Source organism: Zingiber officinale, chromosome 9B, assembly GCF_018446385.1.
Source record: "Zingiber officinale cultivar Zhangliang chromosome 9B, Zo_v1.1, whole genome shotgun sequence".
Taxonomy (NCBI): domain Eukaryota; kingdom Viridiplantae; phylum Streptophyta; class Magnoliopsida; order Zingiberales; family Zingiberaceae; genus Zingiber; species Zingiber officinale.
Genome location: NC_056003.1, coordinates 108,982,795 through 109,008,855, shown reverse-complemented (window position 1 = coordinate 109,008,855; position 26,061 = coordinate 108,982,795). Strand labels below are relative to the sequence as shown.

General features: G+C 36.4%; 5 protein-coding genes across 5 annotated transcripts; 3 read left to right on the top strand and 2 right to left on the bottom strand.

Moving 5' to 3' along the window:
* The first annotated feature begins 1,484 nt into the window (after nt 1-1,484).
* Nucleotides 1,485-2,724, top strand: LOC122024740 (dCTP pyrophosphatase 1-like). The gene is made up of 2 exons (XM_042583425.1): nt 1,485-1,736; nt 1,959-2,724. The coding sequence occupies exons 1-2, from the start codon at nt 1,599-1,601 to the stop codon at nt 2,265-2,267; spliced, it is 447 nt and encodes a 148-aa protein (XP_042439359.1). The 5' UTR covers nt 1,485-1,598; the 3' UTR covers nt 2,268-2,724.
* A 1,412-nt stretch (nt 2,725-4,136) lies between these two features.
* On the bottom strand, nt 4,137-10,290 carry LOC122023710 (MACPF domain-containing protein At1g14780-like). Its single transcript, XM_042581989.1, has 7 exons — nt 9,901-10,290; nt 9,173-9,411; nt 8,755-8,956; nt 8,609-8,686; nt 8,329-8,512; nt 6,882-7,048; nt 4,137-5,028 (listed from the first exon to the last, which is right to left on the bottom strand). The coding sequence occupies exons 1-7, from the start codon at nt 10,144-10,146 to the stop codon at nt 4,312-4,314; spliced, it is 1,833 nt and encodes a 610-aa protein (XP_042437923.1). The 5' UTR covers nt 10,147-10,290; the 3' UTR covers nt 4,137-4,311.
* Nucleotides 10,291-10,952: 662 nt separating this feature from the next.
* LOC122024804 lies at nt 10,953-12,071 on the top strand. Its single transcript, XM_042583513.1, has one exon. It carries the CDS (start codon nt 11,045-11,047, stop codon nt 11,876-11,878), a length of 834 nt encoding a protein of 277 aa, XP_042439447.1. The 5' UTR covers nt 10,953-11,044; the 3' UTR covers nt 11,879-12,071.
* Nucleotides 12,072-21,385: 9,314 nt separating this feature from the next.
* On the bottom strand, nt 21,386-21,651 carry LOC122025733. Its single transcript, XM_042584597.1, has one exon. It carries the CDS (start codon nt 21,649-21,651, stop codon nt 21,439-21,441), a length of 213 nt encoding a protein of 70 aa, XP_042440531.1. The 3' UTR covers nt 21,386-21,438.
* A 58-nt stretch (nt 21,652-21,709) lies between these two features.
* Nucleotides 21,710-25,847, top strand: LOC122025732 (PHD finger-like domain-containing protein 5A). The gene is made up of 3 exons (XM_042584596.1): nt 21,710-21,841; nt 21,991-22,089; nt 25,352-25,847. The coding sequence occupies exon 3, from the start codon at nt 25,376-25,378 to the stop codon at nt 25,706-25,708; it is 333 nt and encodes a 110-aa protein (XP_042440530.1). The 5' UTR covers nt 21,710-21,841; nt 21,991-22,089; nt 25,352-25,375; the 3' UTR covers nt 25,709-25,847.
* Nucleotides 25,848-26,061: the final 214 nt, after the last annotated feature.

The following is a 26,061-nucleotide window of genomic DNA, read 5'->3' as shown; positions in this document are numbered from 1 at the left end:
ATAAAAGCAGCGTCCAAGCACAGATCCAAAGGATAAGAGGTGTGCGAGTGAAGCGGAGGTGACCAGAGAGTTTTGGGAGGTGATCAGCGAGCAGAGGAGAACGCCCAGAGGTCGGGATTTGGTTCGTGAAAGAGTTCGAGGAGGTTCCGTGAGGTGATCTTCTCGGCGACAGCAGCAGCGACGTCTCCGGCGGTTCTTCGGCGATTTCTTCGGGAGATCACTGTGAGTGGTTACCACATTATTTTGTTTCTGTTTCATGCTCTCAAAACTATCAGCAAGTGCTGCAGTAGTATTACTGTAGCACCCGAGAATGGATCATTAAGGAGAAGATTTTAACGACTTGGGATGCTCGGGGATATATCTGGATATCATCAGATGCCCCTCCTTCAAGTCGGATTGAAGAGCAAAGTTGAATGAAGTCGATTAAGAGTGTGATCAAAGAAAATTATCTTAGAGATAAATCCAGATACCATCAGTAACTCTTAGACTCGTTGCATTGACTCTTTATCGAACACATAATATATATATCACAACCTTCACCTTTAGATTTCATGAATTTTAACTTTATTTCACAAATACATAAATCCAATTAAATCAAACCCATCAATTACAATCCTCACATGATAAATGAGAAAACATATGCTCCTTGATGGTAAGTGGACGGATGAGTTTTCCAAAAACAATGAAAGTTTGATTCTCATACAGTGCAAATAATCACATGTGATGCTCAAACCACTCATTATGTTAGATTATCTTATGATCTATCTACACTTTGCAGATGTACCCAATGATGGATGAGAAGTTTTTGTTGGGCCATGCTAATCATTTTCAAGTGAATGAAAGGTGGAGATACTTGGATACCTAGGCTAATTATTGAATGAGGAAGTAGAACCATAACTTTGTCCAACAAGTCACATATCATAAACCATATATCTCTCAGATTTATTTTTTCAATAAGCAGGTATTCAATTCTTATAAGCTGACTAATCTTGAGAGGGATGGTATGACTCTAGAAAGTATGGTAGCTTTTGACATGATGATTCAACATCATTAGTAGTTCCATCGTCATAAATATAATATACCCTATATAAAAATTAAACTTTAATTATTTAAAAATATGTCATGCCTCGAATCAAGCCCTAAAGTAAAAAACCATATCTCTTGTATTATAATAAAGATGATTATGTTAATTTTAGACATCGTTCGTAATCCGTTCTCATATTATATAAAACGAAATAAATTAGATCAGAGCTACCTCTATATCACAACTATCAAAGGTGAGTCAACTTAAAAAAACCATATTAATGGGCCACGGTTCATCTCTCCAGGTCTGTGTGCATTCTTGGCAATCGACCTGTCACATCTCATGATGCTGTGATTTATCTCCCTCGTGATGACCTTGAATCGGGTGCGACGGAAGCGCCGGAGAACGATTTCACCTTTTGTCAAATTCTTGGCAATCGACCAAATTATATTCCCATTGAGGGAGGGACGACACTTCTCGCTTTACTGACTTCGTCCTCGCTCAGTTGCCCTCCTTGAACCCTAGAAAAGCACCCGAGGAGAGGGGGAATATTGCAGAAACCAACAAGCGATCGATGTCTCTGTCTTCCTCTCGGGCAATGGCAGGAACGGAGGCTGTGACCCTGGAGAGCTTGAGGAAGAAAATGGCAGATTTTGCAAGGGAGAGGGACTGGGAGCAATTCCACAGCCCCAGAAACCTCCTCCTTGCCATGGTACGCTCCTCCTCTCCCACCTTCAAAATATCTCTCTATTTCCTTTTCGTTTGGTCTGTGGCATGCATTTGATGAGACCCAAAAAGGGTTTTTTTTTTGCCTTTTTGGAGGAGATCATCAGATCGAATCACCGTTCTTAGCTGATAATTTTTTTGGCTCTTTATGTTTTAAACCCTAAATCGCTGCACTATGATTCCTCATCTTTATGTTGTTGCTCTGCAGGTAGGAGAGGTCGGGGAGTTGTCGGAGATCTTCCAGTGGAAAGGTGAGGTGGCCAAGGGGCTACCGGACTGGGGGGAGGAGGAGAAGCAGCACCTGGGAGAGGAGCTCTCTGATGTGCTGCTCTACCTCGTGAGGCTCTCAGACATGTGTGGGGTGGACCTGGGGAAGGCTGCCCTCAGGAAGCTGGATCTCAATGCCGCCAAGTACCCTGTCCACCTCTGCAAGGGCTCCTCCGGGAAGCACACCGACAATCCTTCCGGTGCAAACGAGAATCCCAAAAGTGGTGGAGGAGCCACAGAGGGGCTCTGACACACCACCTAGGGTTCTAGGCTTACTGTAGTCTTCGTGTGGTTGCTCTACTGTTTTACTGTTCTTGCATTGCATGGGCACCATCTGGGTTGGTGGTGCAGCCATGGCGTACTGCGAAGGCTAATAGACAAAACATAATGTCGTCACTGTTACTTATCTTTTATGCTGCTAAATGCTTCAGAGATGGAGCCTTTTGTCATGATGTCTAGGTTTCTCTTGGTGGAGTTCGTAGTTGATGTACACTAAATTTTGCCATCATAATTGGGGGTCTGCAAAAGTAGAGCTGGTCAGAGAAATGGGGATCCCATCAGGGACACTATTCAGAGGCTTCTTGCTGCCATTTGGTACTACTAATGCTGAAGGACTCCTTTTTGTAGGCAGTCCAATTAATTTCTTTTGGCATTTGATGACTGTTCTAGCAATGTTTTCTGCATTTGTAATTTTCTTCTGTGGTAGAAAGGCCCTTTGTCTGGTGGTTGTCTGATCCAAAGAGAGTTTGCATGGTTAATTGATGTTTGAGTAAATTTTATTTAGGGATGAAGTATATACCAAGAAGAGTATATGTTCTGATAATTGGCTTAATTGGTGCACTAGGAGTTAGTACTAGGAGTTAACTGGCTGAATTATCCATCTGAATTGACACCTCTATAGAGAAGGTTAGAGTAATGCACTAAACGGACAATTTGCTCATCCCCAGTGCCCCATCAATCCGTTCCTAAGTCAATATGGAGGAGATAAATCACGGATAGCTATTAGTCATTAATGCAATGGTCAAGGTATGAGGGAAGATATACCGAGTTTCGATCCTATAACCTAATGCAACAACATTTCATACCTTAATCATCGTATCGTTTCAAGGGACGCACTAAACGTAATATAGGCATAGGGAATGGAGTATGAGTAAAATAATTTTTTTACATGTGTTTGATTTAATATTTTATTTCCACTTTAATTATCATAATAATTTTGTTCACACGAGTGCTTCCTTACAATTAATAATTATATTGTTTGTGTGTTATGTAAGTGCTTCCTTACAAATAATTATACAGTTTGTGTGTTATGCAAGAGAAATTAACAAATTTAGCTATTTTTCTCTCCCTAACAAAAACACTTTCAATGGACTAAACCCGAATCAAATTTTCAACAAACCTACACTTCCAATTGACTGAAAGTGATTAGATTACCTTCTAGTTCTATATCAAACTCATTCTCCTTTTCTAATGACAATTGAGGTTGTTGTTGCTCCTCTACAGGAGTTGAACGATTTAGTAAATGTGATAAGGAGGTATCTTAGGATTATTTCATTTATCTATATTTACGTCTTGTATCATGATAGGTATAATTGTCTTCCAACAATGGTACAATAGGAATGTCTTTTCACTTTTTTAGACATCTAATAATGGAGTCCCAATTTTGATAAATTAACAAATAATTTTTTTAATGAATAATTAATTAAAAAATATTGGAGTGATGGACCATTTATGACAAACACTTTTCGATTTATTTTAGTAGTCGATGAAATTTTTTTATTAAACTGAGTTAGTCATCCTAAGAATTAATCAACATAAGTTGGAACACATGATGTCAATTAAACAAATGAATCAACATAAGTTGGAACACATGATGTCAATTAAACAAATGATAGGTATAATTACTTATCATGCTCTGTTGCATTCCGAAGTACTTCCACTGTATTCAACATCATTATCAAATGCCTTACAAATAGCCAGTGAGGGTCTTCTTCCTCCAACAGCACTTGCAAGAATAGAGTTGCAGAATTCGGCAGCAGAGTTGTATCAAAAACATGATACTCAAAGCGCCGGCCATTCGATAGGAATCTGGATTTGAAATGCTAAAGTAGAGGACAAATAAAAAGAAAGATTGAACATGGCACAACGTGCAAGAATTACGTGCAAATTATTGCTAATATCTGTACAATTTTAATACGGTTGAAAAGACAATCAATGGTGCACAAAATTGGCTCGATCCTGCAATCAGAACTCTTAAATCTACATGGCAAGTAATAACTCCTCCCATATGAACATTAGTTGAACATCTCAGCCTCAGCAGAATAATGCAACAAAGCAAACTTCACATGCAAGGTGATTTTTCCTTTTTCTTTGGTGAGCTTTGCAGCAGTTACAAGCCAATGGCCTGGTACATTGTGAGGGCCGCGGACCACCTCAGCGATATTGACAAACTTTAAGAGCTTTCTTGATTGAACAAGCACAGGTGGGCCATCAGGATACACACCTGAATTCAACTGCGAAGGGACATTCTTTGCAGGTGGTGGTGCATCCCTTGGCGTGAATGTTGTGCTAAAAGTGGTGCTTAGATTTGTCAGGAAGCTTCCTTTCAGAGAAGATGCAGGAGCACGAGACCATTCTGTCTTTCGAATGGTGCAATGCGGAATGTGCATATATTGGAGGCAAAGATGAAGTACTTTCTTAGACCAATTCCCTCTTGCGACAAGTTGTGCACCAATTACGACAAACACACCATTGGCTACCCTTTGGAGCCAAATGGGATCATGCTTCACTGCCAGTGTGCAAATAGCTGAGTAGTTCTTCCATTGGATAGGCTCAAAGTATCCTGGGCCTGGTTCTTCAGATCCTTGCCACTCTGATATCCAAGATGAACCAGTGTTTCTGAGTATGCCGGGGAGACTCGAAAGGTGCTGCAAATGTATGGCCAATCGATTGCACTTAGGCCCCTCCAAGTATAACCGCATACCAATGACTGGTTTCTGATTGCTTAGAACCTAAAATCATTCAGACATTGAAGAAAAGAAAACCAATAATCATTCTTGTCAAACTCCAGACAATAAATCTGATCAATATAAAGTAGAAATAAACCTATTCAATTATTGTGAACTAGTGTCAACTTGCAGAAAGAAAGCACAGAGGATCCATTCACACTTATACTTACCAAACCCAGTGAAAACAAAGAAATAACCTATCTCAGCTCGATACAGAAGATACACTACCACTGAAACATGAAGCAGGGTTGCCACATCAAGTAAATACATATGAATCAACAATTACTTATAACAAACCAGTAGAGTAGTGCTTCGAGACTTGGAATTCCATAATAAGTAATTGTCTCTCCATGTTACATTAAATAACAAATAATTGGGTAGACCATGTGTTGATTCACTTGCTAGTGCTATCTTAAAGCTCAAATTTATGTTTCACAATTCAATTCTCAATAATAAAGTTTAGGGTGTGATGGCACAGAAAGGATTATGATTCAAATGATATGTCACCCAGCAAAGGCCTACCAAGAACAAAACCAGGCAGAAATTTGAATAGCCAGTACTAGGTAAACTCTTCTGTATTTAGCTTCAATATGGCCAATTCAGCGTCAGGCTGAAACCAGTCGAGTATGCACTTAACCATAGTTAGCAAAATCTTTAGATCAGTAAACACAAAATTAGCCAACTCCTAGAGCAGAAACTATAGTTCCCAAGATCAGGACAAAAGTCTAAACAATGGCAGTATCAGACGGATGAGATTGCAATCAGGAAAGGAAAAAATAGAGAAAAATAAAAAGAAAAAAAAATTATTTAATAGATGACATATTTCCAAAATAACAAATACTAATGCCTTTCCCAAATTTTATTGGCAATTAAGAAGGAATTATTGTATATTGTATTAACTATTAAGTACTATTATAATTATCAATGAAATTTACTAAATCATCATTAATATCCTATTATCTAACTGATAAAATATCTGTAAAAACAGTTTATTAATCATATTATATTTATAAATTAACCAAATAATGTTAGTTCATTATCCACATCTGGTTGTTAGTAGATATACCTCGTAATAACGATATCTCACTATCTACTTAGTATAATAATTTATTAACAATATTAGTTCATAGAATATAACCTATTGGTATTGGCTAATCATTCTTATACAAGTGTGCTTTGCTTCATCTCCTTTTGCACCTGCATCCTACTCCTTGGGCAAAGTTTGCATTCAGATGATCACCAATATTGAGAATCTCTTCCCCTCCATTGATTGCTAATTCACCCTCCATATTTGACTTCTAACCTTTTTGTTTTTCCATATCGCATGGTAGAGCCAGAGTATGTTACCAGTTAATTAATCCAAAATTTTGTCAATATCACCCAATTTTAGATTAATTCCAGACGTGTTTAAATGATTTGAGTATTTTCTGATTGATATCACTGAAAGACCAACTCCTAGACAAATATGGAATCACAGTTTACCTATACTAATGATCGATATTAGCCATGTGATTGGTCAATTTTAAAAACCATGTAGTGACTGAAATCTCTTCATTTTCCCCCCACCAAAACCTAAGGGTGTCATGTGCAAGATATTGGGATTAGCGATACTCTGCATTTGTATTCCATCCATAACTTAGCTTTTTCCAGTACTTTTCCATAGTTTTAGAACACAAATAAAGAATATTATCAGAAAGGTTGTAACAGACAGTGTAGCAGATACAAAAGAGAACTTCAAAACATTATAGCATAGCAAACAGGAAAATGTAACAAGAAAAGAAGAGAGAACTACAAAAAGATCTCATGCCTTCTGAAAATGAGATCATGTCAAATTAGACAATGGGCGAAAGCTATACCTGGTCAGTATTAACATGAAGTTTTGGACCAAAAAATCTAAACTGCAGCTTGGGATAGGAGACTGTTGTTCTTTGAGGTCCAAGAGCGAGTTCATTGAACATTGGTGCCCACTGATTAGGGACTTGAAATTCCAAGAAACACTGTAGATCTTCAGGATCTGGTTTGTCTGACAAGTGCAAAAGCACATGATTGAGCAAAAATAATGGAAAATGAGTAATGAAAAATAGCATCATTGATTCTGAAATTTCTGGGTTTATTTAACTCTCAGATCAAAGTATGGCCACTTTATAAGATTAAAAAAGCAAACATACTCCAGTATAAATTTTGCAATGCGTACTTATTATATCATTTAATAGTATACTAGTGAGAGCCAGACCAATCATCGTGCAGGGAAAATACATTAGAAAGCTAACACTATAATTCGACAATAGTATATCGAGAAAGAACAACTGTAAACTATAAAACAAATTTCAACAACACTATTAGAGTAGTTTAAGTATTAGACATAAAGTATTTTTTTTTCTACTGGAAAAATACTATAGTTTTTCAAGTTAGTTTAGTTTGCAATCAACCAAATTGAAATCTTATTCCAATTATTATGAGTCAATCAACTCTAACCAAACAAAACATATTAGATTGAAGATTTTATTCTGTTTGATTTGATCTTTCTATTTGGACTGTAAAATCTATATTTTTTTGATAAAAAAATATTAAAAATATTTCATTACTCATTCAAGTATAGTTTTTTTTCTTTATAAGCAACCAAGACCAACTCGAAGTGAAATTTTATTATAATCTGATCACTCTGTCAAATCAAATTAATATGGTTAAAAACTACAAATTAAATCAAAAATATTATTTTGGTTCAATTGGATTTTTTTATTCAAAGCTAAAAGTTGTACTTTTATTTTCAACAATAAATATAAAAATTTAAATTTTTTATAACAAGCACAAGCCAGAACTTGTGTGGCTATTTGGAAATTGAGAGGTGGTCGTCAAAGCTCGTGCAACAGCTTAATTTCTTTATTTTTATTTTTAATTTGAATGAAGAAGCAGTCAACTCATATTTTTTTCAAAAAAGTGCCATGTGTCACCTCAGTGTTATGCTACGCATAAAACACATAATGCTTGCCTATAAACTGTTCCAATTTGCGACTTTTTAAACAATAAAATATAATGGTCCCATGAAAAGTTTGAACCTCACAAATGTATTTGTTTTTTCAAAGTGGAAAATCACATTACTACAGAAGGTTCAGAAATGCAACTTGAATATTCTTTAAAACGATTATAAAAATGATATCAAAATGTTTGGCATGTATAACATTGCTCCCATGAACTTCTTAAACAAGTATAGGTGTGTATATGTACTAGAGCAAATCAATTTCCAAAAAATATAGCCTACTAAGAAAATAATCTAGTAGCGCACTTATGTCAATGTTAACTTACAGCGAAGGTACAAATTTATAGCATGACTGAGATATCCACCGCCTGGGATACCAGTAAGAAGAGACGTGATGGGAACAAATTTGAAGAGGATTGCATCAGGGCTGTTTTGCACGGTCTGTAGCCAATTAGAGTGAGTTGATACATATACATCACCTCCTCTTTTTGAACAAATGACTGTGAGTCCCTATGATAAATGAAAATATCTAGTTCAGAATCATCAACTTCAAGTAGAAATCAAATGTAGTTAGTATTTATGGCGAGATAATGTCTATAGTCATACTTCCTTAGTTGAAGCTTCTGAATAGACAGCCAGATTCAACGTGTTAGATTGCAAGATGTTTGTGAAGACCTCAGGTGCCTAGCTAAAGAAAGACATGAGTCAATTCTTCCATAGAGATAAGTCAACATCAAAACAAGTAATTATACCTTGTTCTTGCCTTCTCTGGTTTTCCGATGTAGAGGAGAACGACTAATTCCATCAGAAAATAAAAAATCTCCAAGATCCTCAAGATGCATCTTTAACTCAGTAGATGAAATTGTTGATGAAGAAGTTTGTCTAACACAAACTACATCCTGACCTCCTATAGCTACTTCTACAATTATATGTGTTCCAAATGTCCTGATAAAGCTGAGAGAAAAAAGAAAAAAGCCATCATTGCTTCATGAAACCATTTAGAGGTGGTGTACAATAGTGCCACCTTGTCACTATCTCTTTGGCTTGTAGAAAAGAAATCAGGAATTAATTAAACTATCCATCTTTAAATTGTAGCTTACACAAACTATTATGATCTCAAACGTCTATGTCATAAAATAGCTTCATAGCTCTAAATTCATTAGTACTAACCAACTGAGGGATACAGGATCCCACTTCAAAGGTACCGCCCTTTTTACCTCATCATGGAGAACCAAAGGAGAAGCTTTCAGGTGTAAATTATACAAGGAAATAAAATATCCATCGAAAGCAAGATACTTTGTCTCTTTAGCATCTTCCAACCATGCTCCGGTTAGATCAAAAAGAGCATTAAAATAACCTGAAGGCACTTTTCCTTGGACTGAGGACTTCTGATTCAGTAATTCAGACATCTGTTACATGAAGGGAAAAAAGTGTTAATATGATATGAGCAATATAATCTCTCAATGCTAAACAATTAAGTAGAAAAAGATTACCGAATCTTAAATGGAGTGCAAATAAAGTAAAATTTACTTTTGTATATTGAATACAATGAGAACTTAGACGACACATAGAGAAATTCTACTTTCAATTCTGTAGTACATCGAAAGATCCCAGAAGACCATTATCCACCAGCCAAAACTTTATACAGTTATACTTACTCGATTGGCAAGGCAGAATGAATATCACCAAAGCTGTCAAATTTACACGTCAGTTCCTTTGCCCAACCGAAAGAAACAAAAATCATTCTCTTTGCTTGAATCGTAGAACTGAGGAAGTCCAATTTCTCTTTTTTCTTTTTTTTTATCAAACCATTTTTTTTAAAAAAAAACCCAGCAATCATCCAAGGCCGAAAAGGGAAATAAACAATCGTTTTTTTAAAAAAAAAATACAAGCTGCACCTGATTGAACTCCAGCACATCCGATCGGAACCGAATTCGATCGCCCTTATCCAATCCGATATCCTCAGAGACGCCACGGACGACATGCCCACCGGGGAACAAGACATCCCGGGTACGTGATTCATCGAGTTGCACGAGGCGGCCGCCGTGGAACTCCTTGGCGAACTGGAGGCGGAAGTCGTGAGTCAGGTCGAAGCCGAGCCCAAGCGAGCGCAGCGCCCGGAGTTCCACCTTCTCCCCTTCCATCCCTCCCCCTTCTTGGTCGTCAACCGCCGAACCCGACAGATCCAAGGGAGAGGGTCATAGAAACATCAAAGTAAACAAGGGCAGGGCGAGACCGGCACGGTGGTAGTCTTCCTGTACCGTAAATTTATTACTGATGGAGATGGCTGCGAGGAAGGTAGCTTGACCCGCGGTGGGCGGCGTGGAGCTCAAGTAAACGATTAAAAATATATTTACGCTAACCGAATTAATTTTTTAATTTTTTTTAAAAATTTTAAGTTAACCGAATTAATTTTTCAAATTCGATTAGTCCATTAATTTCGATATAACATTTTTTACTCACCCAGCGTGGACGGAATAGGAAAGAGTGAAAGAGAGAGAAATCAACTGAGTTTCAGTAAGCCAAAGCGGGCTGGCAATGACTCGGAGTTGGAGGGATCGGGTGGGTTCGGTGGTTGGGTTTGGCTGTTTATCATGGACGGTTGATTATGGACATTTCCTTTCGGCCGAGACAAAAGGGTTTCTAAACATTAAAAAAAAAAAAATTAATTGAATATTAAATAATTAATCGCAACTATGATTGAACTCACACAAAAGGAGTGTGCCATAGAGTTATCGTTTTGATTTAATCTAATTTAATTTTGATAAATGGATAAGATTTTATATATATATAATTTAATTTGCCACCTCATCCTACTGTCTCTGATCACAAGACAAGTGTCGTAGCGGTCGTCCCCCATTCTCAAACTCCAATGTATACGTGTCGACGGCCACGCAAAACCTGCAACTACAAAACAACACCTCCTTTGTTCCAATTTTACGTTGCCACTTGACAGAGCTTCTCTCAGTTTATTCTCGAGCGAGCGCCAGCCAAGAAACATCGTCGAACGATCGAGGAGCTTGATCGACCCATCGAGCATACATGTCCGGGCTTTCTCTGGCCGTCGGGCGGCGTCCCAACCAGGAAGCCACCGCGGGGCTCGCTGACGTGCGGCCGGCGCCGGCGATCAAGCGCCAGGGACAGGCTGTGGTCGGCGGCGTGATGGGTTCCCTCCGCGTGATCGAGCTCCAGCTCGTGGCCTTCATCATGGTCTTCTCCGCCAGCGGCCTCGTGCCCTTCGTCGACCTCGTCTTCCCGGCCTTCACCACGCTCTACATCCTCGCCCTGTCCCGCTTCGCCTTCCCCTCCGCCGGCTCCTGCGGCGGGAGGGAGCTCTTCGAGGGCAGCCGGGCGTTCCGCGCCTACGTGGTGGCGGGGACCACCGTGGGGCTGTTCCTGCCGCTGGCGTACGTGCTCGGGGGCTTCGCTCGCGGCGACGACCACGCCGTGCGCTCCGCCACGCCGCACCTCTTCCTCCTCTCCTGCCAGATCCTGACGGAGAACGTGATCGCCGGGATGGGGATCTTCTCGCCGCCGGTGCGTGCGATTGTGCCGCTGCTCTACACGGTTCGCAGGGTCTTCGTCATCATCGATTGGATCTACGACGTCTGGATCAACAAACCGCTGCCGACCTATGCGTCCATCAACGATGTGGCTTGGACGTGGTTCGGGAGGTCGCTGGCGACGGCTAATCTGCTCTATTTCTCAATCAACCTGTTTGCTTTCATGATCCCGCGGTTTCTGCCGAGGGCATTCGAGAAGTACTTGAAAGAGAGGGAGGAGATCTACGCGAAGACGGCGGAAGACAAGAGGGCGCGAGCGGCCATGGATCAGCGTGGGGGAGGCAAGAGCGTCGACGGCAAGAAAATGGACTGATCTCATCGCTGTGTATGCTTCAAATTTTTACGTCTTGGGATGAGAATTAGGAGTTTAATTTATGGCCTTTATTCGTCAAATAATCAATTAAGCTAGCAACTTTGTTTGTTTCCTCTGTTCTTATGCTTTATATTTTTGGACGCCATAGTCCATTCTGTACCAAATGCTAATATAATAAAAAAAATCAGATAAATGTGTGTTAAAAAATTTATTTCAATTCTCTCGTATAAATATCATTATTTAATTATCCTTTATATTTTATAGTTATAAAAGTTTAAAAATATGTATAATTTCTTTAAAATTTAATATTTTAAATTATAATTAAGTATATTTTTTATTAAATTAAATATAATTATTTTTACTTAATATAATTCATCTTAAATTTAATATTATTTTAAAAAAATAATATATTTTCTATTCAATTTAGATGAAAAAAGAGTTATATTTAATTTGATAGAAAATATATTAAATTTTAAATTAATGTGTTGAATTTAAAAGAAATTATATTAAGGTGGGAAAAGAGTTATATTCAATTTGATAGGAAATATATTAAAATTTAATTTAATGTCTTAAATTTAAGAGAAATTATATTTATTTTTAGATTTTATACTTAAAAATACGAAGGATAATTAGATAAATTAGTGTCAATTATATTTTGTTAGGGAGTGGAAATAAAATTATTTAGACAAGAGGATTGCATACAAAGTTTAAGTTGTAATTGGAAACTTGATGCAAATTTTCTCATTTTTTTTACCGTATCATCCCCTTTTGGTTAGAACCATCAATTTGGATTAGGTCTGTCGAGTTGGCTTGCCCTACTAAATAATCTAAGCACATTGGGTTGAAATTTTGTCAACTTAAGTTCACTGTAGGCTGACCCACCTAGGCTCTCAATCTATATGGATCAACTAATGATGAGCATGGATTGGTCCATAAGTTGAAAAATATATGTAAACTAAGTTTTATATTAATTTATTATCTTTCTTTATTATAAATTTGAAATAAAAATAATACTTTTTATCATACATATATACTCATTTATGTCTATTTATATTTAAAATATTTATTTATAAATATATTTAATTGATGAAATCTTTTCAAAATAAAATACTAGAGATATAAAACTTTATTTTTTCAAAAAAAAATTATGAGTTCACGGATTGGCTCGTCTAACCCGTAACTCACTTTAAATTGAATTGGGTTAAAAATTTCCTAATTCATCATCTTGATGCGTTGACCCGCCCACCGACCTTGCCAAATGACTCTCCACTTCTTCTAGTTAAAATTTTAAATTGTTGCTGGGTTTATTTTCCTAGGTGTCAACTCTAAAAAGTAAAATATCTATATGCATAGAGCCCTAAATTAGTAGGGTGTTTGTAAAGAAGAGAAACCCAAACTAATCAAAATATGCTCAGTTATATCGAAACGATATTTAACACAGTAGTTGTTTACCGCATTGGCAGGGCCGATATTAAAAATTTTTTGGTCTTAGCCGATCCTAACAATTTTTTAGCCTTAATTTAACTTTAAAAAAAATCTCTAAGTGTTCATATTCTTTTAATTCTATAATATTTTTTCAAATTTAATTTTCATAATAGATTTTTCAAATTTAATCAATAGACAATATTAAAAAAATAAACCAAAATATTTCTATTATAATCAAATAATAGGATAAATATGTCTAAAATGATCATTAAAAAAATAATCCGCCTTCTAATTTTAGAGATAAAAATAATAATTAATTGTTAGAAATATGAATGAAATAAAGAGGTGATTGTGTATGGTCTTTTAATCTCATATTAAAATTTTTTTGGTTTTATTATTGGTTTAGATTATGATATATACATTGATGTTATGAACATATACATGAGAAAAGACTCTCTCTCATACATAGGTGCATAGAGGGTGCAAATCCAATGTCTTGATTTGCACTGAACCAAGTTGACTTGTATGCGAATATGAGCTTTGTGCGTCGAATACTACACTATTCGAGGCAAAATTTACCTAAGTGAATAAATCAATATTTTGCTAACTGAATTTGCTACATGTTCAAGAGTGTAATAGAAACATTAAACCCATTAATAGCGATTCTATAATGTCTTGACAATAATGATTAACATTAAATCCATTAATGACAATTCTGTAACGTCTCAACTGTTGGATTACGCCGGCCGGCTAGAAGGGGGATTGAATAGCCTAAAAAATAATAAAACAAAAACCCTTCTCGACTTTTCTTAAACTAACATTTGCAAAATAGAAAAGCGATAAACTAAGACAGAAAGTAGAGGCACAAGGATGTTTTACTTGGTTACAACCGGGGAGGTTGTTAATCCAAGGAAAGTGTCGCACTAACTATCTTCTTCAGGTGGAGAAGCCTCTCACAACAATGAAGCGCAAAACAGAGAAGCTAATCTAGAAATAAAGCGTACAAGTGTTGGAAATAAATTGTTTGTTTTTTGATTCTAAGCTTTTGGACCAAGACTGTATTTATAGCCTTGGTCGGGGCGCCCCGAAGGATTCCAGGGCCCCTAGGGGGATAAAATTTTATCCCCTACGCACGGATCGCGGTTTGACCGCAATCTGGATAAAGTCCAACTCCGGGCGTTAGGACCCCTAAGTCAACCATGTTGACTTTCTGGTCCGGGCCCTTTGCTCCAGTTATGCTCGCTTGGGTGATCTTTGCAATCCGAAAAAAGGCTCACCCGAACCCAACTTCCGGTCTTCTCAAGCAGACTTCCGCTCCGACTTCTCGCCCCTCGGAATCGTCATGTGCTTCCTTCTCGTCCGCCAATATACTCATCCGCAGTCTTCGTCCCTTGGTCGCACCCCGTTCTGACCTTCTCGCTAGCTGCGTCTCTTGCTCCCCGAGCAGTCTTCCGCTCCGGCTTCTCGTCCCTCGGAACCACCGCACGCTTCCTTCTCGTCCATCGGTGTACTCTTCTGCAGCGCCTCGTCCCTCGGACGCATCGCGTACCGTCCTTCTCGCTAGATGCGTCTTCCGCTCGACTACCTGCGCTTCTAAGCTCCTACACACTTAGACACAAGGTTAAAAACACATAGGACCTAACTTAATTTGTTGATCACACCAAAACAACCTTGGGGTTCCAACAATCTCCCCTTTTTTGATGTGAGCAACCCAAGTTAAGCTAGGGTAAATAGACATAAAAATAAACTAACTAATTTTGCAATAAAGTGCAAAAAAGATAGAAAATTTGGTCTACCTTCCCCTAGACTTATACTTTTCCTTCTTCCCCTTTGATCATATAAAAAAATTGGGGTTATAGGAAAAAACTCTAAGGGTAAAAAATTTTGCAATAATTTTCACATAAAAGGTCTCTAAGTAAAAAAATTTTCTAAGTAAACTTTAAGTAAGAGAGAAAAAAATCCTGACTTAGGCAACTTTGCAAAAATATTTTTGAAAATTTTCTAACTAAAAGAATTAAGCAGAAATTTCTAATTTAAATTTTTGAATTTTCTAAGTAAAAAAAAATGTACGCAAAAAAATTTTTCTAAGTAAAAATTTTACTCAAAAAAAATTTCTAAGTAAAAAAAATATTTAAAAGACTTTTTAAAGCATTATTAAATTTCAACCTTAATGCTTTATTAGAAAGTTAATTAAACATTTTATTTCAATATTTTGACTTCCAGGTCGTGGCGAGGCACTAGGCCTTCTTGGTTATTGGAGCAACAACCACTTCCTTAGACAAAGCCTCATAAAGAAACTTACTGTTTAATTTTCTCGCTGAAAGCGATAAATTCGATTAAAATTTAGATTAAGCAAGACTTAGGAACCCAATAAAGGTTCCAGCCTACTGGATTGACTAAAAATTTCTTAGCGACATATCTTTTTGAAATATTCCTAATGTATCCCTTATGATATCTAAAATACCAATTTTTATCCTAGCAAAACTTATCCATGCTAAGGAAAAAACGTTATCCTTTTTTTTATTAATTTATTTGATTTATAAATATCAAACTTTTTCTCAAAGATACTGTGCTTCGTGTTCATGTTATCTCCACCGTGTGCTGCCCATGTTCGCACGCCGCACACGCCGCGCATGCCACGCAACCGCGACAGACACGGTCGCCGGCCACGAAGGCCATTGATGCATCGTCGACTAGCCAGAATACCTTCGCCGACCTTTGCCGGCTCCAGCGAAAATCATGAAACCGTCGCGATTTTCTATCCTGGCAACAACAACACTAACGTTGGCAACAATCGGAGACAAACTCCGTTCCACATCCCTCTTTCGAGATGGTGACTCTTACCAGCGACCCTGTCGCCGGTGAGCGACGTTGTATGCTACGACACATTAGTCGTGCAAAACAGTGACGACGAGTGACGACACGAGAAAATATCCGAACGACGATTTCGTAATTCATCTTAAGCATTTAGAAATAATTTGCGCTCTGATACCAATGTAGATAATTCTAAATGCATGAAAAACGAATAAAATTAAAGCGGTAAAAACTTACAGCAATCTCCCGCATATCCGCAATTGGCAATGGCGAAATTCGCTGTCGGAAGAGTGATCACAAGATCGGAAAGCCCTCCGCAATTCCATAAACCAAATCCCACCGCCTTGAATATTCTCCTCGCTTACTCTCGTCTCCAACTCACGAATGATCCTTAGACGCACCCCTTTTATATAGGGAAATAAACCAGGGGCATAATGAACTTTTCTATTATGAGTAGTGGGGAACGAGGGTCATGTTCCCACATCCCCACTCTCCTCATTTCCAACACAACTTACTACACCAAGCAAGAATTCAAAATTCTCAAGTTCATATAATGCTAAGAACTCAGCTTCACTATTTATGTTAGGATCTTTGCTATAATTTGTTAAGTCATACAAAGCATCTCTTGTTTGTGCTTGCTCTTTTATAGGCTTAACACTCTCAACATGAGTTTCGCAGCGTGTTTATGATAACGACTTAACTATCAAACCCTTCATATGATGTTTGAAAATCTTACATTGCTTGGTAGAAAAGGAGAACAATGTATAGATCAATTGTATCACTCCAAAAAAAATGATAGCTTTAAACTAGTAATTTGTCATATCACATAAAACTAAATTAAGATTATGACAACTATAGGGAGTAAAAAAACTTTGGGATTCATTTCAAGTAACTTTTTTCGTACACCTTTACCTCCCTTTTATGTTAGATTCATTATCATATCCTTATCTCTAATATCATCAATATCAAGCTCAAGATTGACTAAATCATTTTTAAGATGCATAAAAAACCCAAGTCCTAAAGTATCATCAACCTCTAAAATTGTACCCAATATTCTTTTGATTTTTTGGAACCTTTTGAATTATTTAAACATCATATGACAATGGACATTTGTTCCTTGTGACTAATATCAAGAGTACAATCTAATATGATTGAAAAATATTTTGCTTGTCTAACATTTATAAGTATTATTTTTCTTACATCACTTGCCATCATTTTTATCAACTCATTTTGAATTATGTAACCAAGATATGTAGTATAAATCTCATGGTCTTTAATTCACCAGAGGTGATCTTTTATTACTGGATCAAGCTCTACAATCAATTCAATCATTTGTAGGAACAAATCATTGTTTTCAACTTAAAGCTTTTCACAACTTCCTGGAAATGATAAGTTATTTTTCGTCAATCATTGAACAACTGTGATTATCCTCTGTAACACTTATTTCCAATGTTCTCTTTCTTTATTAAGTTGTACTTGTACGCTTGCATCAATCACTTTATTTGTTCTAAATCTTCTTTCCAATTCAAGCCATTTCATCATGCATTCCATATGCTCCTTACTCACATTATGATTTGCAAGACAACAACTCAAATTATGTCAATTATTGTATCCTTCAGTAGCTAACTGACCATATCCAGCCTTGATTACTTGCTTCTTGAATAACTTATAGAAAAAAAAAAAATCTTGTGAGAAGAAACAGAATATAATGGGCATATTTTATCACTTTCCTCTCCATTTGGCAGAATTCTCTTATAATGTGACACATTAAAATGTCTCTTAGCACTATCTTTAGGAAATACATCACGAACATATCTTTTTAATTTGGATCTCTTTCTACTAAAAAGTCTATAACTTTCTAATTAATATTGTCTCACTTTCCCGGATCATGAGAGCAAGTCTCCTTATTCAAGTTCTTATGTTGAGCATACTCATTATCTTTCTCATTATCATTGAATTCATCTGCATTAACAAATTTAAAGACTTCATCAATATTAATCTCATTTTCATCCAATTCATTATCTTGTTCTCCACTGATTGAATTATCAACAAAGTACTTATTATATCTCTAATTTGACTTTGAATTATTTCTTCCATCCTTAGTTTCCTTTTTTCTGCATGGTTAACCTAAGAATTCAACAAACAATTCAAATAAATATTATATGCACTTTTGCTTATGTTACAATTTTGTGAGACATTTATTCAAACATTTAGTAGGCATATGAATCCATACGTCAACTTAATGCAAATTTCTTATAATAAACTAATGTAATTCATAGTATTATCACAAAGTAACGAAAATAATAAAGACTCAAACTAAAAGCTCACCCTATCTTTTTGGTTGGGTTATGGTTTACCAAATTAATGATCACAAACATTTTTCATCTCGGAGATCATATATAAATCTTGTTTCATCTCTTAAATGAGTTGAGGAATCTACTTTTACTTTTAAAAGAAAAATGCTCTAAATTAATAATTTAAAAAAGTAAGAGGAAGAATAAATCAAACCTTCCGGCTAATAAAAAATATTCAACGAATAAATTTTTTGTGGTTTTTTAAGAACTGAAAAGGGAAAGAAGAACAAAAAAGATTTTTCGATCAGTTTGCTAGAAGGATCAGAGTGCTAGAAATTATATTGGACCAATCTGCACTTCTATATAATAGGATTTTTTTTCAAAATTATAATCTCTTAAAAAAAAAAAAGGGTCTGAGTGATATAACTCTTAATAGAAACGACCCTCCAAGGGTATTGACTATACTTCTAGGAATACTATTGATAGAACTCTATGTACCTAAGGCTTCAGATCGCTTTCATGTTCATCCGATAAGCATGACACTTTTAAGGTTAGAGAAATACAATTTAGTTGCAATATAAACCCCTCATTATAAATCCCACCCCCACTATATGAGTAGGATTTTAATTTTTTCTATAAATCAGCCTCAAAATTTTGAAACCGATTTATATATATATATATATATATATATATATATATATTTTTAACTACAAAGATCCCTCTCGCGCATGAAGGTAGCAGGCAACAAGGGCCCGCTGCCCTATTTAATATATTTTTTTAATTTTTTTGTATATTTATATTTTTGTCAAACATTTATTTATTTTTATCGAATTATTATTTTTACATAAATAAATATATACAATTTAAAATACTAGTATAGTTATAAATATTAAATTAAAATATTAATTAATATTATATATAATAAATAAAATTATAAATAAAGATAAGTAAAAAATATAAATAAAAATAAATAAATTAACACTGGGGTCATAAAAAATATTGTTGGAGAGGTTTATTACAATGGATAGATATTTTAAAAAAGAGTGACATTTTAACTTTTGATACGCCCAGCCCCGGTCCTTCGACTCAGGAGACCCTGGGCGAAATTTCTTTCAACCGATGCTACTGTAACAGGCATAATTAACAAAATTCTATAAACAATTACTATATTTGAATAACAATCTACACCTTGAAAAAAAATTAAAGAAAACAAAAAAAACACAGTTCGCTAAGATCTGAAAATAAAAAAAAACAGGTCGCTAAGAAAATTCTGTAATATTTTAGAGAGTTCCCACCTCTGGAATGTGCGGTGGAGATCTGAAAATAAAAAAAAAAAAGAAAATAAGCAAACAGTTCGCTGGTGAACTGAGACCAGAGGAGAGCTCCAAGTGCAGCAAAAGAGTTCTTCTACTTGTTAATAAACGTCAAGGCCTTCGACCATAGGAAGAGCGTGAGCAAAGAGATGATGAGGCCATGGGAAATTAAAGGAAGTAGATGGTAGCAGACGAACTCGAACAGAATCCAAATAGCAGTGGCACCAACGAGTATTCCGGCTAAGATCTTCTTGAGGATACCAAAATGAGTTGGATCGAAAGGTAGTAAGGTACCTTGGCCACCGCCGAGGACGTGGTGAACGGACTTCTCCCTGCCGAAGAGGCGGAAGACCTTGGCTTTCTCAGGCAGCAGGCGGCGCCGCACGGCCGCAGCAAGCTTTTCTTCGCTCAGGCGGCGGTAGAAGCAAAACGGAAAGCCCTAAATCTGATTTTAATTACTGATTTCCTGCACTTCACCTATTAAACTTAAACATAATATTTTTAAAAAAAATTTGGGCCCCTCAAAAATCTAGGCCCAGGGCCATCGCCCAGGATGGCCCTCCTCCAAGGCCGGGCCTGGATACGCCAATAATACAGTGAAATATAAGGGTGTATTTGGTACGCGTGTTTTTCATTTTCATTTTTTGAAAAATAAACATTTTCTAGAAAATAGAAAATGAATTTTTGTCATTCTCTGTTTTTCTAAAAAACACTATCTATTTTTTTTAGAAAACAGGTACGAAAAACGTAAATCAAATATCATTTTTCAAAAAATGCGCGTTTTTTAGAAAATGAAAAATGCACGTTTTTCAGAAAATGAAAAACACGCGTACCAAACACACCCTAAATCTCCTTAAGAGATTTAGGACTACGGATATTCTAAATACCAAATGAATACAAATTCTACCCATTGTAGCAAAAGACGAATACGTTCGTCTCAGCGCCCCCGTCAATCCGTCCTAAGGTCAATACGGAGAAAATAAATTACAGACGACTACTAATCTTTGGAATAATAATAATTAACACATAAGGAAGGTATCATTATTAAAAATGCCCTTCAATCGTTCCTATAAGGCTTGCAGTTTAAATGACACATCCATTATTTGGAATCTTATATGCAACTCATTTCCTTTTTTATTATGATAGAACTTTGAATATTACCGACGATGAAGAGACATTTCGCACCATCGAGATCAAAAGGGTTGATGGAACTGGGCGCCAAACTTCAACGACGTGTTGCTATTACTGCAGTCCAGTGACACACCGTCGTCGTGACACAGCTTTAACGTAAAAGGTGGGCGGCGCTGGGTGGACCACGCACGATGGAGGTCACCCAATCACTTTTTTTTTTTTTTTTTGCGCTGTTGCTCAAGTCATGAACAATGTTTGATGCCAGTCAGTCCTTATGCTAAACGGATCAAATTCATTCGAGCGATTGATCTGGCAGGCGAATTTAATAAAGAGGAATTTTGAGCTAGATCTTATTCTGTCTCTGAATCTCTGGTGTTCTGTATAAACCAGCTTAATCATGCAAGATAGGTGAAGATTATGATGGAAGAACTAAAATTGACAAAAAAAAACGCTTTTTTTCTAATAAGATAAGCATTTCTTGTAGAAATTTCCAACTGAGAAGAAGAGTAGCAGGGCACTAGTAACAATCCAGCTGCTGACACACATAGATAGAGGTAGAAGAAGAGTGTATGGACTGAGCGGCCTAACCGGTGTAGACGTGGACTCCGATGGCGATGAGGAAGAGGGTAATGAGGGCGAAGTAGATGATGGCGTGCACGAGAATAGAGGCGCTGCTCGTGTGGAAGTTGCTGAACTCCACCACCCGCCCGCTCGTCCCTGGGATCTGAAACAACAACCCCGGCGAGAGAAGTACGAACAATAACACCGCCACCAATACAGGCCCCCAGTCCGCCATCGCCACTCCGAAACACAAGCGAGATAGGGAAAGGTGCGTGCTTTGCAGTGGGGGTAGAGTGGGGTGGCCGGTTCTGGAACGATCGCGTTGTCCCTTTCACTTTCTCGAAGGTTTCGATTCGAAATAGAAACCCTAGTTAATGGTGTGCCGACCCAAGCGGGAGGATGTGTTGCTCCGCGGAGAAGCTTTGGTGAGCGCGCTGGTCCATCCTTTTACGACTACGTGGATCGTGTTAATGAATCCACGTAGTTGGATTAGGCTTATGTCATTTGTTCCCGTCTGTTCCACGTTCGATTCATTTTTATCTCCGGCTGTCTAGTCTCTTCCTCTTCTCCGCAGCACTCTCTGAAGGTCTCTTCTCAAGGCGGCGATTCACGGTTTGACAGGCAAGATCACTGCAAGATTCCCGGAAAGTCTTTTCTTCAGCGTTAAGCATCGGTTTGTCCTTGTTTCCTTTATGATTTTTTTTTTAATGCTTCTGTTTGTGCAACGAAAACCCTTGATGTATGGAGCTTCTAGGATTAATATCTAGATCAAATGCTTGTTTGCTGTGTTGGTCTTTTCGTTGATAAAGAAAGTAATCGTAACAGGAAACATTGAGGAAATGTGGCAGGGAATGGTTAACGACTGTTGGAATAGTCGGAGAAGGATTTATCCTAGCACTGAATTCAATCAAGAGAAGACAAAAAAAAAAAGGAAAAAAATTGTTGTGCTTGCGTAGAAGGAGAGGTTTTTTTAAGTTCTGTTAATGTACTATCATGAAAAGTTTGGGACAGAGGAATAGGTGGGGATGTTGTATAAATCCTGATTTTGTTGAATGGCTATGCCTTAGGGGTGAGATGTCTTGTCACTGCAACCAAGTGGTGAAATAGATTTATCCAATTTATCTTGTCGGTTACTAAGTCCCATAAGAGTTTGGAGCTTCACCAAGTTGTACCCCCTGCTTCTACTACTTGGTACTGAGAACTTCTGAAGGTTTTCAAGTTAAGCAGGTGACGTATTGGTACACAATGGAGCAAGGAAGCAAGCGGCCTCTTAGTAAGCCCTTTCTTCTGTGGTGACTAAATTATTCTCAGGCTAAGGGCCCTCTTAGATTAATCCCTTTTTCAGTGATAATACTCTTCGAGTTGATGGATTGTGCAAACACTGTTTCTTTAAATTGTTTGTGCATTTTTTTTTTTTAAACGGATGATGATAGTAATTGGGAATTCTCAGATACTAATAAAAATGTGAACTTCTGGCAAGTCAACACAATTTAAAGGAGACATACAAGTTCCTCACAAGATAGTTCTATTTTGGGGCAGGAATTTAGGAGCTTTTCTCTATCCTTTTTATGATCGCAGTCCTGAACAATTACATATTCCTATTTGTCTGTGGCTTTGTGCTAGTCTTCATAAACCTTTCCACCAGGTAAATCCATAAATTACTATTTTGGTATTAAGATGGTGTCTAGTCTGTAACACCCAAATGTTAAAAATTAGTGAGGTAAAGCTCATGGTGACTAAACACCACTGGCAATTGGCAAGGAACTTGGATCTTCCTCTAAAAGTCGAATCATATCTTTCTCACCGCTACCTAGTAGGGATAATTTTCACTCTCTTTTGTCCCTTCTTCCCCATCCTCTGTCAAGTTTGTTCTCCAAGTTTCCTCTACTGCATGCTGTTTTCTTCTTCACCTGCAATAAACAACAGTAATAGTAGCAATTTGATCCTTCCACTATCTCCCATTCTTCCTTTATCTATCTTCATCTCCTTCAGTCCTAACTTTATGGTAGTACTTTTATTCTAATATCTTATCTTCTGTATCTCATTACAGCATTGACATTAGCCACTTTATTAATCTTGTTTGCTTGATCATTTGAATATAGTTGAAAGTTTTTAGATCAGCAATGTTAGAAGATAGGTTAAATAAAGCTGACTTGATTAATTTCCCATCTGTTGATTGTTCCTTTGCAAAGGAACAAATGCTAATTATTGCTAGAGTTAGGAACCGTATTATGTTTGGTTTTGTGCCATGGGTAAATAATATGTATATCTGCTTTAGATTGTGAAGTATCACCTTTGAGTTGTATATAAAGACTAAGTCTTCATGTAGATTGTAGATTTGTTAATGGTGCTACATATACTTTCATGTTAACTCTGATACTGGTTTCATGTCTATCATATAAGCTATTTGTTATTGCTTAGCAGAGTTTGGTAGAACACTTGCATATTGGTCGTCAAGCGTCCAATCCAAGTATCATTATAAATGTAAAATAACATAAATTACAAAATATTTGTAACTGTCTAATAATAGATACTATACTGCTATCACTTTGGGCATTTTATCACTTGTAGATGTAAGAAGATGTGCTCTATAATAATTAATACTAGTGTGATCGGGCACACGCGTTGCGTGTGTAATATAATAATATATAAATTATTTGGATCTTTGAAAATCTAAATTATTTGGATTTTCTGGGTGACCCTAGAGAATCCCAATAATAAACTATAACGGGGTTCCCTATGTAAAAAATTATTTTAATTTAATATTATACTTATCTTAGTAAAAGAAACTAAGAAAAATATATTTTTTAACATCGTCGGCCTAAAATATTTATAGAAGTTTCTTTAATCATAGTGTTGTCAATTCTAAGATGTGGGACTAAAGAGAACTATATTTTTTTATATAAAACAACCAGAGAAAATTAATGATGAGAAAAATTCATAATAATATATCGTAGCTGAGTCTCGAACTCTAGATCACTGATTGTTTTGCTTGTTGAATTACTAATAAATCTTGGAATTATTTTTAGTATGAATAGAAAAAAGGATAGTAACGTAAATTCATTTTAGGCTTCACCAAAGTTAGTTAGTAAAGGGGGGAGATTTTTAATAAAATAGTAAGATGAATGAGGTAAAGATATGTTTAAGGGTTAGTTTTACTATTTCATAGAATCTTTTGATCCCGCCTTCTGATTTTATCAATGTTTCTTCGTTCCTCAATAGGGAGGAAAGTTCCTCAATAGGGAGGAAAGTGATTCGTTCCAATAAATTAGGATAGACTGTTACAGCTATTATCTATATTTACTAGAATAATCTACCTAAACAAGGAAAGATTTACTCATTCAAAAAACGAGAGAAAACTAGAAATCAAAGTGTTTGTTAATGGATTCATCGAAACATTGTCTGAATTCCAATGAAGCATTTGAGTATCAAATATATGACTAGGTGTTAGCATGAAAGGTGACAGGATTCCCATATTCTGCACTTGGCTTATGGTCTCCTTATCATTGAGCACTAATGTCGCTTCATCTTCCTATGACCTTTCAAGCTTATCCCTGAGTTCCAACGAAAAAGTTTATATACATCTTAATTAGAGCATATTATAGAAGAAAGGAAAAATATACATGCTTGCATCTATCATTTTTTAAAATCCAAAAAATATATATGCATGTTATCAAGGAAATGAATATTTGTGCTTGGTACATATTGACATTTTAAAAGTTCGGATAAACATGAATCCATCAATTTGATTAGAAGAGATGAAAGTTGATTAGTAATCCGCATAGCCAGATCAACAAACTAGTTTCATCAAGTTCTATCCCAAATCAAGAAAATTTACAACTTTCTGCCCTAAACATTCGCGTTTAGTGCAATTGAATCTTAGATAGTACCTATAATTCGCTCTGATATAAATTATATCTAATGTTTTTTTTCAGGAAATTTTAGTGGGTTAGATCACCATGGCAAAGCACCATCCTGATCTTATCATGTGCCGGAAGAAGCCAGGGATCGCTATTGGTCGCTTGTGCGAGAAATGTGATGGGAAGTGTGTCATCTGCGACTCGTATGTTCGCCCTTGCACCCTTGTCCGTGTCTGCGACGAATGTAACTATGGTTCCTTCCAAGGAAGGTGTGTAATTTGCGGCGGAGTTGGCATATCTGATGCCTACTATTGCAAGGAATGCACACAGCAGGAAAAGGATCGTGATGGCTGCTCCAAAATCGTCAACTTGGGAAGTGCCAAGACTGATCTGTTCTATGAACGCAAGAAATATGGATTTAAGAAAATATAAATTGTATTGGTTGTCTTGATTTGAAATATGGTGATCATGTATTTTGATTGCTAATTAGCCAAAGTTGCTTGGAGACAGAATTCTCAATTTTGATAACATGTAGCCATCTTCTGAGAACTTTAGTTAGGGTTGGATATTTGATTAAAAATGAAATTGGAATCGAACCAATTATTTTTTTTTTAAGTCATTGAATTTTCTAATAAAAATTGAATAAACAGAATTAATAAAATATTAATTAATTAATTGGGTAAAAAAATTAAATTAATTACGATTTTTTAATTAGGAATTAAAAATTCATCATAATTATAATTATAGCAGTTAAAGTCCATCACAACTGCTATTTAGGTTATCCT

Excerpts from the sequence above, each read along its gene's own strand:
- LOC122024804 (XM_042583513.1), top strand. The coding sequence starts at position 11,045 with ATGTCCGGGCTTTCTCTGGCCGTCGGGCGGCGTCCCAACCAGGAAGCC.
- LOC122024740 (XM_042583425.1), top strand. The coding sequence starts at position 1,599 with ATGTCTCTGTCTTCCTCTCGGGCAATGGCAGGAACGGAGGCTGTGACC. Across the intron at positions 1,737-1,958 it reads GAAACCTCCTCCTTGCCATG|GTAGGAGAGGTCGGGGAGTT; the intron begins GTACGCTCCTCC and ends GTTGCTCTGCAG.
- LOC122025732 (XM_042584596.1), top strand. The coding sequence starts at position 25,376 with ATGGCAAAGCACCATCCTGATCTTATCATGTGCCGGAAGAAGCCAGGG.
- LOC122023710 (XM_042581989.1), bottom strand. The coding sequence starts at position 10,146 with ATGGAAGGGGAGAAGGTGGAACTCCGGGCGCTGCGCTCGCTTGGGCTC. Across the intron at positions 7,049-8,328 it reads TATAAATTTGTACCTTCGCT|ACAAACCAGATCCTGAAGAT; the intron begins GTAAGTTAACAT and ends TGCACTTGTCAG. Across the intron at positions 5,029-6,881 it reads TTCATGTTAATACTGACCAG|GTTCTAAGCAATCAGAAACC; the intron begins GTATAGCTTTCG and ends GAATGATTTTAG.
- LOC122025733 (XM_042584597.1), bottom strand. The coding sequence starts at position 21,651 with ATGGCGGACTGGGGGCCTGTATTGGTGGCGGTGTTATTGTTCGTACTT.